The following is a 12980-nucleotide window of genomic DNA, read 5'->3' on the forward strand; positions in this document are numbered from 1 at the left end:
AAATACATGTTCAGTTCCAAAGAAGACTTACAGATAGATGGTCAACAGGTACATGAAAAGGTGCTCAACCTACTCTAGGTATCTACCCCAGAGATACAAATGCAGTGATCCAAAGGGGCACCTGCACCCCGATGTTCATAGCAGCAATGTCCACAATAGCCGAACTGTGGAAAGAGCCCAGATGTCCATCGACAGATGCATGGGTAAAGAAGATGTGATATATTTATACAATAGCATACTATTCAGCCATCAAAAAAAATGCAGTCTTGCCATTTGCAACGATGTGGATGGAACTAGAGGGTATTATGCTAAGGGAAATAAGTCAAACAGAAAGAAGATTATCATGTGATCTCACTCGTGGAATTTAAGAAACTAAAAAGAAGATCATAGGGGAAGAGAAGGACAATGAAACAAGACAAAATCAGAGAGGGAGACAAACTATAAGAGACTCTTAATCATAGGAAATTGAAGGCTGCTGGAGGGGAGGGGGTGAGGGGTTGGGGTAACTGGGTGGTGGACATTAAAGAGGGCATGTGATGTAATGAGCGCTGGATTTTATATAAGACTGATGAGTCACTGAAATCTACCTCTGAAACTAATAATACTGTATATGTTAATTAATTGAATTTAAATTAAAAATTTATTGGGAAAAAAGAAAAAGTGCTCAACATTACTAATCATCAAGGAAATGCAATCAAAACTACAATGCGATAACACCTCACACATGTTAGAATGGTTATTATCAAAAAGACAAGAAATAACGAGTGTTGGGGCACCTGGGTGGCTCAGTCAGTTAAGCATCTGCCTTCAACTCAGGTCATGATCCCAGGATCCTGGGATCACGCCCCACCTCAGACTCCCTGCTCAGCAGGGAGTCAGCTGCTCTCTCTCCCTCTGCCCCGCCCCCTCCCCCAGCTCATGCTTTCTCTCTCTCTCTCTCTCAAATAAATAAATAAAGTCTATTTAAAAAAAAAAGAACAAGTGTTGGCTAGGATGTGGAAAGAAGGAAACCCTCACATACTTTTGGTGGGAATGTAAATTGGTATAGCGACTATGGAAAACAGTATGGAAATTCCTTAAGAAATTAAAGATAGGCTTACCACATGATCCAGCAATTCCACTTTTGGGTAGTTATCCCCCCAAAACAAAAACACTAACTTAAAAAGATATATGCACTCCCATGTTTATTGCCTTATTATTTACAATAGCGAAGATATCAACCGTTTAGCGGCCTATCCTGGATGGATTAAGAAAACGTGCACACACACACACACACATAATGGAATATCATTTAACCATAAAAAGAAGGAAATCTTCCCATTTGGACGATATGGACGGACCTTGTGGGCATTATGTCAAGTGAATGTCAGAGAAAGACAAATATCCTATGATCTCACTTATATGTGAAATCTTATAAAACAAAATAAAACCAAGCTCATAGATATGGAGAACAGATTGGTGTTTACCAGAGAGGAGGGGGAGTGAAATGGGCAAAGGGGGTCAAAAAGTAGACTTCTAGTTATAAAAAAAATAAGTCATGGGGATGTAATATACAGCATGTTAACGTAGTTAATCTGTGTTGCATGTTTGTAGGTTGCTAAGAGAGTGGATCTTAGAGTTCTTCTCACAAGAAAAAAAATTTGTAGCTATGTATGGTGACAGATGTTAACTACAGTTATTGTGGTGATCATTTCTCAATATATATAAATAGTGAACCACTATGTTGTATGTCAGTTACACCTCAGTTAAGAAAAAACTTGTTCAAGTTTGGTGTAACACATGGTATTATCAGACTCAGATATTTCTGTGTCATTCTCAGTGTCTAAAACAACTTTTGTCTGATTTTTGAAGCCAGCAAAAACAATAACAAAGCCTGCAGTATTTGCAAATATGTCAGTGATACTGTAAATAACATACTTTTTCCAAAATGTTCCTAAATGTGTGCTATTTGAAATAATTCCAAGGAACTTCTGAGGTGGTTCCTAATAGAGTGAAATAAATGGTAAGGAAGTTCAGAATTCTTTGTATCCTTTATGAGTTTTGTGTGAGAGTAGTATTTAACTGAATTGTTCTTTAAAGATGTATTTCTTGGAATGCCTGGGTGGCTCAGTCAGTTAAGCGTCTGCCTTTGGCTCAGGTCATGATCCCAGGGTCCTGGGATCGAGTCCCATATCAGCTCCTTGCTCAGGGAGGAGCCTGCTTCTCCCTCTGCCTGTCGCTCCCCCTGCTTTGTGTGCTTGTTCACTCGCTCTCTCTCTGACAAGTAAATAAATAAGATCTTTTTTAAAAATAAAATAAAATAAAAAATAGATTTCTTGCTGAGTATACACGCTCTCTATCATAGGATAGATATCAATGGTTGAGATCCTGCCTCATTTCCTACCAGTGGAATTAAGTAAATCTTAGGCTTTCTTTGCATGAAAAAATAAGAAAATTGTTAAATTACTAAATATTATTGATGGGAACTAAAAATGACCTTATCTGTAATGCTGAGAGGCCCTTAAGCACCAGTTCATTGAAGCAAGGTTTTGAATGTTGAGTTGTTTAAGTTAAAAGAGGCAATATTAGCTGGTGAGTAGGCAAGTTAAGATGTTGAATTATTGCTTTACCTTTTTGATGAACTTACGATTTAGAGTATAAATATGAAATTGGCATTTGTGCCATGGGAGGCTGACCTGTATACACTACCTCAATGGCTCTCTTGCTCTTGGGCTTCTAGTTGGGTTTGGCCGTTAGGCAGGCAGCATAAGCAGGAGATCAGAGGCAGGGAGGAGAGTGAGGTAGTGGTTTTATTTCCCAGACTTTCCCTGAGGGAGGTCACTGTGGGCTTACCTTGTCCTTCGACCAAAGGTCATAGCTATGGTCCTGTGGCCCTCTCCATACCAGAGGAAACAGAGATGAAAGAGCCTTGTGTCTCTGGGTTCCAGGAATTGCTTTCTCCTTCTACCTCGTTAAAACCTCAGAGTAGCAGGGTACATTGCTGTTATTAGCCAAGGGTACTGCACTGTATGTATCTTTTGGTTTCCCTACTCCTTACTAGGACCTTTGAAAACAGTCCCTTTATTAAACTCTCCTCAGATTTCCCAATTTGAGCGTGCCATTTGTTTCCTACTGGGATCCTGACTGCTTTATGTATTTTTAATCATTATCCTAACCTGTATGTATGTCAGATAAACCCTAGTAATACTTATGCTAATTTGGGGGGCAACAGCTGAAGGTGTTTACAGAACTAACCTTTGTTTTCCTTGTACTTTATCTAATGTGTTGTTAAAGGAAAAAAATAAAGTGTTAGGTGATGTGTAAGAAGCTAGTAATACTAATTGTTCATTTAAATACAAACCCCAAAACAAATAAATACAGACCCCAAAATGCTGTTTTGCTTCCACCTTAAAAGAGGTTGATGGTTTGATTCTTTAATAAGATTGTTGACATCCTTTGTATCATCTCCTTGCTCATTAATTTGTCTTTAGGGGAAAGTACTTGTAACACCCAAGTGAAATCGTTCGGCTAACCTATAGCAATTGAGTAGGTTGCTGGATAGTATTTTGACTGCACAGGATTTTCAAAACTGTGTCTTTTTTCAGTTAATAAAGATAATTGAGAGTTAACCATATTATGTAGTTATCTGGAAAACTCAGACTTAAATACTGAGTTCGTTTTAAGCGCAACCTAATTTTTAATTTAGGTAACTGTCTGAAAACTGCAGTATTACAGAGGTTAAGTCTAAATTAATTCACGGTTTTGGGGTGCCTGGGTGCCTCAGTCAGTTAAGCATCTGCCTTCGGCTCAGGTCATGATCCCCAGCGTCCTGGGATTGAGTCCCCCATCTGGCTCCCTGCTCATTGGGGATTCTGCTTCTCCCTCTGCCCCTCCCCCTGCTCCTGCTCTCTCTCTCTCTGTGCGTTCCCGTGCTCGCTTGCTCTCTCTCTCAAATAAATAAAATCTTAAAAAAAATTAATTCACGGTTGTATTGGCAACTGGCAATCACAGTTTCTCTTGGAATGACATTGACTCTATTCATATCCTCTTTTCCACTTTTAGTACCAAAATGTTGTTACCATTCTAACTTATGAATTACCAGTCTTCCATAGGAACTAGGAAGTACTTGAAAACCCAGGGTTAAGCTATAAAAGAGTCTTTATTATATTTTTAAATTGAAGTATAGCTGACACACACTGTTACATTAGTTTCAGGTGTACAACATAGTGATTTGACAAGTCTATACATTATGCTATGCTCACCACAAGTGTAGCTCCTATCTGTCACCATGCAGTGCTATTACAGTACCATTGACTATTCCCTATGCTGTATCTTTTATCCCTGAAAAGAGGCTTTAATTGAAACACATTTATAATAATAGCAAAAGAATTTGGAAAGTATACTAGAATATTACTGTATTTTTTATACCCCTGTCTTATTCTGTTCTAGCTGCCATAATAGACTGAGTAGCTTCTTAACAACAGAAATTTATTTCTCACAGTTCTGCGAGGCTGGAAGTCTGAGATCAGAGTGCTAGCGTAGTCAGCTGAGGGCCCTCTTCTGGGTTGCAGACTACTTCTCATTTTGTCCTCCCACAGTGGCAGGGGCTGGAGAACTCCATGGGGTCTCTTTTATAATAGCACTAATCCCATCATGAGGACTCCAGTCTCATGACCTAGTCACCTCTCAAAGGTCCCACTGCTAATAATACCATCATATAATACTAACACTTAAGGATTTCAACATATGAATTTAGTGCTGGGTGGTGGCAGGCGGGAGTGGGAGGTGGACACACAAACATTTAAACCATAGCAACCTCTTTTCTTAAAATTTCTCCTTTTGCTTGCTTTGTTGAAATTCTAACCCCCAAGCTCTTCCCAAGTATGGCGCATGGATCAGCAGCGTTGATACCGCTGGAGAGTACAGATCTCAGGCCACAAGCCAAACTACTGAATCAGAACCTACATTTTAACCTAAGATTCCCCAGATAATAAGTATCCACATCAGAATTTCAGAAGTACTCTAACCATTTCCTGCCATTGCATCTCATTAGATTAAAACAAATTGTCAAGTGTTAAAGCTGAGATAATTTATGGATTACATAGTCACAGGTAAAGAAATTGATTACATTTGCAGATAGCCTTTTCTTTATAAGCACAAGGAAGCCAAACTCTTTTTTGTAATCCGTCGCATTACACTGTTTTCCCATGTTGTGCCCGTGGTGTCAGCTCAGGTACATTGCTTTGTCAAGCAATATGTTGGGGATATAAACATGAATGTGTTCAGGGATTTTGATAGTCTAGGAACGTGTGTGGTGCAGTCTAGAAGATGGTAATTAGTTTCATGTGTTGTTATTAATAATGGTATAGAAGCTCTCATATTCACATTTTCAGATTCATTAGTGTTAAATTTTACCTTGGGGAACTATTTACTAGCAATATTTCTAAAGGGCCTTTTAAATTAGGATAGTTAACAAAGATGTCAAGGATTACTGGACAGTCTAATATAGTTGATGTATTTAGTGTCTTTCTGTGGCTCTTGATGATTTCTATTAAAATCAAAATTTTATAATTTTAACTCAAGTGTAGTTATCAGTTATATATAGAATAGAATTTACAAAATAGCAACTAAATTGTTAATTGTTTATGAGAGGAAAGCAGCTGGTATGGCGCTTCCATTTGGGGGATGGATCACGTGTTAGTTTTGGATCGTGTTGAATATATTTTTTCCTTCTTATTCTTGCAGATACATCAGGATTCATTTTTGATTTGCAGTCCAATACTGTATTGGCCCAGGGAGGAGCTTTTGAGAACATGAAAGAGAAGGTATGACTAGTTACTACGGATAGTAAGCTCGAATGTCAGTAAAATTTAGATGCTAATACAATCAGTGGCTACACAAACAAGTGAAGTATGATTTTGTTTGCATAACTAATGTCATAAATATTAGTTACTATTATAACCAATAATATATATATGGCTAAGTGTGTATCTCATCTGGCAGCATTCTTTAAGGAATAACCTGAGTAGGGTCTTTCCATTCATTTGGAGAGTTCAGAACAAGAAGAGAAATAGATCTTCCAAGTAACATTCCTCTGGAAGAAAACCAGGTGTTTTTAGTAATATAACCCTTAATGAGTTTTACTGAGAAAAACAAAAGCTTTATGTGCTTTCTCTGTTTTATTAAGAAAGGTATATTGTTGATTATGGAGTCACAGATACACTATATTGGTTGAATAATATAAACACTTTCACATTTTAAATTATCAGAATCTTACTTTTATCATAGAATCTGTAAGTTTTGCCCAAAGTCCATTTTATAGTGATCAGTACTAAGTTTTTTGCTCATGTCAAAAATGTATATTATAAATTAGCCCTCTTTGGATTATACCTTATATACCTTCCCACTTTGTATGGTTTTAAACCTTATCATTGTTCAGGTAAGCCTGAAGCAAAAAAGGGGTAGAATGATATAAAAGCAAATGTGCTAAAGAAGACTTAGGTTCCAGTACAGATTCTGCTTATTACTTAGACAATATACTTTTATTTCTCTTCATATATAAAAATACTTCCTTTTTAAGCAGTATGGCTGACTAAAGAACCTGGAAACATTCCTGTTATAAAATTCTTAGAAATACAGAATGAAAAATAACATACATCATTTAAAATGCATACCGTAACATAACAAGTAAAGGATATCCCTAGGGACCAAAAATATAGAGGGCACTAAAAACCAGAGTGGTAGGCCTGAGCTAGGTAACTCTGATGTGTTTTGCCAGTCTCAATAAAAGTTGGGTTTTACCACACAGGGCCCTGAAGCCCAAGGCTCGTCCTGGGTTAGGATTTGGGGCTAAGGTCTTATATAAAGTTGAGATCCTAAAAATATTTCACCTTCGGGGAAAGGGTGAACTGCAACAAATCTTCCCACTGACATCTGAACAATTCAGTATTCTGTACATGTTTAGAGGGATATTGTAAAAGACAAAAAGAATTGCAAATCTTTCATTGTATTCAGTGTTTTATCATTAGTAATATTATGTTTTAGTTTATTAGTAATATTTTTTGAATATTATAGAATTAAGCAAATTAGTAAAAACTTTTAGTGTACAGAAAATAGATACATGTTTAAAATTAAGAAAAAGCCTTTTAATGTTATATTTGAATTGAAGGTGTTATGAACTCATGTTGTAAAAAACAAAATCTCCTAGCTCTGTCCACTGAAAAAAAACCTAGAAATAATGACTACCCAGTAACAATAAACGCATCCAGCTCTTAGATCTTGGTTTCTAGGTGCTACTCCCTACCAAAAAGAGCCGGGTTTGCTTGGAGAAATAGCCAATTTCACATTATGCAGTGAGGTAAGAAATGAAAATTGTAAGGATTGGAAAGGAAGAAAAAAACTTGTTATTTATAGACAATACAGTTATTTTCTGTCTACATAGAAAAACCAAGAAAGCAAGAAATTATAAGAATTCATCAAGGTTGCTGAATATTAAATTGATATACAAAAATGAAAACAGAATATGCAGATTTTCTCAAATTGCCCAGAGCAGTGGTGGGTAGGGGGAGAATGGGTGAAATAGATAAAAGTTATTAGGAGTATACTTACCTTGATGAGTACTAAGAAATGTATAGAATTGTTGAATCATTATGTTGTAATTAATATCACAGGGTATGTTAATTATCCTTGAATTAAAAAAAAAAAAACCTTAGGAATAAATCCAACAAAATTGCCATATCTATTTTATTTTATTTTATTTTATTTTATTTTATTAAAAAAATTTTTTTAAGATTTATTTTAGAGCATGCAGGAACAGGGGGAGGGGCATGAGAGAGGAAGAGAGAGAACCTTCAGCAGACTCCCCACTAAGCACAAGCCTGCTGGTGGGGGTAGATCCCACAACCTGAGACCATATCCGCATCTGCAATCGAGAGTCCTCCAACTCAACCAACCGAGCCACCCAGGTGCTCCTTGGCATATCTATTTTAAAGAACAACTTGGTGCTATGTAACGAATTTGTAAATGCCCTAATATTCAAGAATTCTAGTGGTAATACACAACAGACACGTTCTGTCACTATTCACAGAAGATGTGATTTTTTTCTTTTTTAATTGTTTACAATGTGATGAACATCGTTTTAAGCTTTGAAGATTCAGCAGCAATAAACATAGGAATGTTCATGCCAGCATTTTTCATAATAGCCAACATTGGAAACAATGTAAATGGTCATCAACAGGAGAATGAATAAATTGGCTATACTCATACAGTGTTATGTAGCAGTTAAAATAAATAAGAGATGCATTTATCAATGCACAAAAAAATCGTAAAGAACGATGTTATGTGAAGAAAGCAAATTGAGAGTGCCTGGGTAGTGCAGTGGTTAAGCGACTGCCTTGGGCTCAGGGCGTGATCCTGGCGTTCTGGGATCGAGCCCCACATCAGGCTCCTCCGCTGGGAGCCTGCTTCTTCCTCTCCCACTCCCCCTGCTTGTGTTCCCTCTCTCGCTGGCTGTCTCTCTGTCACATAAATAAATAAAATCTTTAAAAAAAAAAGAAAAAAGAAAAAAGAAAATTGAATATAGATATGTATAATATATTTATGTAAGGCAAAACAATAGTATATATTACCTATGGATATATACATCATAAAAGTGCAAAAACATGTATCAAGATAATGCCAAATTCAAGGCAGAAATCTCTGTGAAGAGGTGGGGGATGCGATTTATGAGGGACTTCATGGGGGCCTCCATTGCCATCTATTTTATTGTATTAAACCAATTATCACGTAGCTGGTGTTCGCTATGTTTTGTATGCCTGAAACAGTTTATGATAACTTAAATTATAGTGTTATTATACAATTAAATGTTATGAAGTAAAAAAATTTTTTTGAAGTAAAAATGTTTTGAAAAATACTACTGAAAAATGTAAGTTGTTACTGTTGGTGCTTCATTAAACTTTCTACCTTTCCCCACAGTAGGCTAAGATGAGGAAATATTGATGCTAAAATAATACCTGAGACCTAATTAAACCAGCCTTTCTTGAAATGAAGTCTAGCACACACCTTCTACTTCTAGGAATGTGCTGCTTTTCTAGGTTTTGAAATTAATTTTTTTATGTGCTGTTATCACTCGTCCATTAATCATTCCCAGTGAGATGGCTGTATGTACTCTCACTGACACTAAAGAGTGATCCATATCATTTTTTCCGTTACTCTCTGTAATAGGCATCAGTTGCCAACTGACGGACTGATGCTAGAATTAAATGATCCTGTCATTTTTTCCAGATAAATGCGGTGCGTGCAATAGTTCCCAATAAGAGCAATAATGAAATCATCCTGGTTTTGCAGCACTTTGATAATTGTGTGGACAAAACAGTACAAGCGTTCATGGAAGGTAATCCTTGTTCAGTTTTTAAATAAGTTTGCGTTTGTTCAAATAGAAGTTGCTTCGGACTTCTGTAACATTCATACAGCAGTCTGGTGTTTCATAGATGATATAGCAGACCCCATGGTAACCTGGCTTTTTTTTTTTTAAGATACCTCTTTCAGCCCTAGAAGTAATTCATTCATAAACTGTATGATATCTTAGAATAAAACACAAGCTGAGAAAACTCCATCAGTTTACTCAGAATGTTCTCTATTGGCTTTAAGAACAAATTGTGTGGCTAGTGGTATAAGGGACTTGATTGGAATTGGGTTGAGTAAGAATTTAAGAAACTTCTAGGGACAAAGCAGTGACCCAGCGAGTGGCCCAGCACCAGATGACAAATTCAGGGATTCAGCATTCTCTTCCAGGCTCCTGTACCATTTCGTTTGGTTTCCGGCGAGTGACTCAAATGTAAGGGTTTCAGTTTCCTTATCTAACATATAGAAGAATGGTGTGTTTAGCCAAGCTTTCAGTTTATAGAGTTGAGGAATGTTTTATAAACTTCTTTCCACATTGAAACTTGAGAAAAACTTTGCCTGAAGCTATTGCTTCATTGAACAGCAGCACCAGATTAGGTCTTCCTGTTTCTATTCTTCTGAATCTATCAGTGTATAAGAAACAGACCAAATACTGGAAGTTTTTTCTTTATCAACATCTGTTTTCTTTATGATATTAGTATTTGGGTCTAGGGTAGTGTCCAGCTCTCTCTAAAACAACATAGCCACGGTGGTATGTGATCTTCTAGAGGGGAGGGGATGGCGTATTTGGACTGAAACCAGTTATCTTTATATTTAATCTAAATATAAATAAATAAAAGAATCTTCAAAATGTTCAGGCTACATTACTCTCTTCTTAGAAGAACTTACCAAGGAAATTACATGGAGAATGGACAGGTATTCCTAAGTATAATGTGATTGTCTTATTACATTAGCTCAGAGACTTGAACCTTAACCTTTCCCTATTAGGAACTTTGGAAATTGCTCCGCAATTACAAAATGCAGGAACACTAATTCCTGGTTGACCATGCATGTGATTGGAGAGAAAATCTCTCATTGGTTTCTTTTACAGGTAGTGCCAGTGAAGTACTCAAAGAATGGACAGTAACAGGCAAGAAAAAGGTAAAAATGAATTAAATTTGAAAGCATGATATTGGCATTTGTATTATTTAAAAAACTTTAGGCCCTGCAAAAATATTTGAAAGAAAAGATTTACATGTGCCACTTCACTTCATCTGGTTTAAAAAAGTCTTCAGTGATACTGAAACACAGCTGTGACCGTAGAATGCCACACAGTCTCTTCCATGTGATTTCAGGTTTGAACTCACAACCCTGAGGTTGAGAGTCACATGCTCTGCAGACTGAGCCAGCCAGGCGCCTCTCTGCTCACTTTTCTTCAATAGTTTTTCTTTCTGTTCCTCAGACTTGACAATTTCCATTCTCCAGTCTTCAAGTTCACTGATTTTTTTTCTTTTGTCTGATGAAATCTGCCTTTCAATCCCTTTAGTGAATTTTAAAAATTCACTCTACTTTTCAGCTCCAATATTTCTTTATTTAATTTCTTTTAGGTTTTCTATCTCTTTATTGATTCTTCCATTTTGTTCATACTTTGCTTTCTTGGTTTTCTCCATATCTTCTTGTAGTTTCTTGAGCAACTTTAAGACAGTTATTTTAAGTTTTTATTTAAATTCCAGTTAGTTAACATACAGTGTAATATAAGTTTCAGATGTGCAATATAGTGATTCGACACTTTCTTACAACACTTGGTGCTCATCACAAGTGTCCTCCTTCACCCCATCACCTCTTTCACCCCCCCCCAGCCTCCCCTCTAGTGACCAGCAGTTTGTTCTCTGTAGTTAAGGGTAAGACAGTTGTTTTAGTCTTTAATGTATCTGCCAAGAGATCTTTTTCAAGGCCAGTTTCTGTTGATTTTTTTTCCCTTTAAATAGGGCATACTTGTTTTTTGTGTGATTTTTGTGCCTTGGGATTTTTTGTTGAAAACTGGACATTTGAATCTAACAATATGGTAACTTTGGAAATCAGATTCCCCCCTTCCTCAGGGTTTGCTTATTTTTTTGTTATTATTAGTTTTCTGGGGCACTGCTCTTTCTATTCCCCTGGAAGTCACTCAGCCAAAGAGGTGGGGCTTGCAACAACAGGAGGAGGTGCAGAAACAATGGATGGCTGCCTGTTTGTCTGCACGTCTGTGATCAAAAGCAGCAATCAGTGATCAGAGCACAGATCCCCAATATTTGGAGGGGGTGGGGTTCTTTTTGTTTACCCTGGCTCCCATAATTTGTGCAAGCTGCTCCAAGAACAGGTGCACAGCTGCCTGTCCCCTAAGGTAACTGCTTCTATACTAGGAGCTGATACTAACTGAAATTAACCACAGTTTACTGTCCAGGTCTTCACCTGCAAATTGCCAGCCTTCAGTAGACTCGAGAGCTCCAACATAGTTATATCAGGCAGATTCTGCCAGTGTTATTGTTGTCGAGGGAGAAAGATTACTGGTGCTTCCTCCTCTGTCATCTTCCCAGAATCCTCTGCAGTGCACTTTTAATTTATGTCTCTTATTAGACTGAGGTTACACTTCATTCCATATGTTTCTATCCTATAACATTTTTTTCTATTGGGTTATTGTTTTCTTTGGTTTTTGTTAGAACTCTGTATAAATTTAGTTTTTTGTATAGAAGTTGGACATATTTTTTCACGTTTTAAGATTTATGTTTTGATTTTGCTTATGGTGGGTTTTACCATGCATTAATTTTTATATTTATGTGTTTGAGTTCATCCAAAGCATTTTACATAGTTATTTTAGTAGCTCAACATATACAAAATGTGTTCAATTTCTGGAAGAGCATATGAGAAATTGGTAATGTTGTTTATCTGTGGGTAACTAGAATTACCTCTTTGGATTGTGGGGGTCTTCTTTTCTTTTCTTTTTTTCAAATCTTTAATAATCATTAGAACAAAAAGAAGAAAAGCAAACCCAAGCCTGCAGCAGAACCAAGTAACAGTATCCCAGATTCCAGTAAATCGGTTTCCATTCAAGAGGAACAGTCTGTGGCTTCTTCAGAGAAAGGTGGTATTAATGGTTACCATGTCAACGGTGCCATCAATGATACTGAGTCTGTGGACTCTCTCAGTGAGGGTATGGAGATACTTTCAATAGATGCCAGAGAATTGGAAGATCCTGAGTCTGCCACAACAGATATGCTGGATAGAACGGGTGAGTTTATTAACAGGTCTTTGAAAAGTTGCATTCTGTTGAAAAATACAAGGGCTTCCTTGAGAAAGCAATCAATAAATTACATTTAGTTTTCGTCTTTTACTTTTTAGCTTTCGTTGGCCTTTTATGTGAAAGAGTTGATTCTTGGACAACAGGGTTTGGACTGTGTCGGTCCACCTGTATGTGGGTTTTGTTTTTTTTTTTTTTTTCCAAAAAATAACACTACAGTACTGTAAATATATTTTCTCTTCCTGATGATTTTCTTTTCTTTTTTTTTTTTTAAAGATTTTTATTTATTTATTTATTTGACAGAGAGAGAGAGACAGCCAGCAAGAGAGGGGGAACACAAGCA

The 12980-nt window shown here is 36.8% G+C and overlaps 1 protein-coding gene across 2 annotated transcripts in view; it reads left to right on the top strand.

Moving 5' to 3' along the window:
• SPATS2 (spermatogenesis associated serine rich 2) overlaps positions 1 to 12980 on the top strand; it is a 136817-nt gene that overhangs the window by 96996 nt on the left and 26841 nt on the right. For both annotated transcript variants that reach the window (XM_026501952.4, XM_026501951.4), the window contains exons 3-6: positions 5725 to 5804; positions 9262 to 9370; positions 10472 to 10521; positions 12367 to 12628. In XM_026501952.4, coding sequence (XP_026357737.1) covers positions 5725 to 5804; positions 9262 to 9370; positions 10472 to 10521; positions 12367 to 12628 — 501 coding nt within the window. The remainder of the gene's footprint in view (positions 1 to 5724; positions 5805 to 9261; positions 9371 to 10471; positions 10522 to 12366; positions 12629 to 12980) is intronic.

Source organism: Ursus arctos, unplaced genomic scaffold (assembly GCF_023065955.2).
Source record: "Ursus arctos isolate Adak ecotype North America unplaced genomic scaffold, UrsArc2.0 scaffold_26, whole genome shotgun sequence".
NCBI classification, from domain to species: domain Eukaryota; kingdom Metazoa; phylum Chordata; class Mammalia; order Carnivora; family Ursidae; genus Ursus; species Ursus arctos.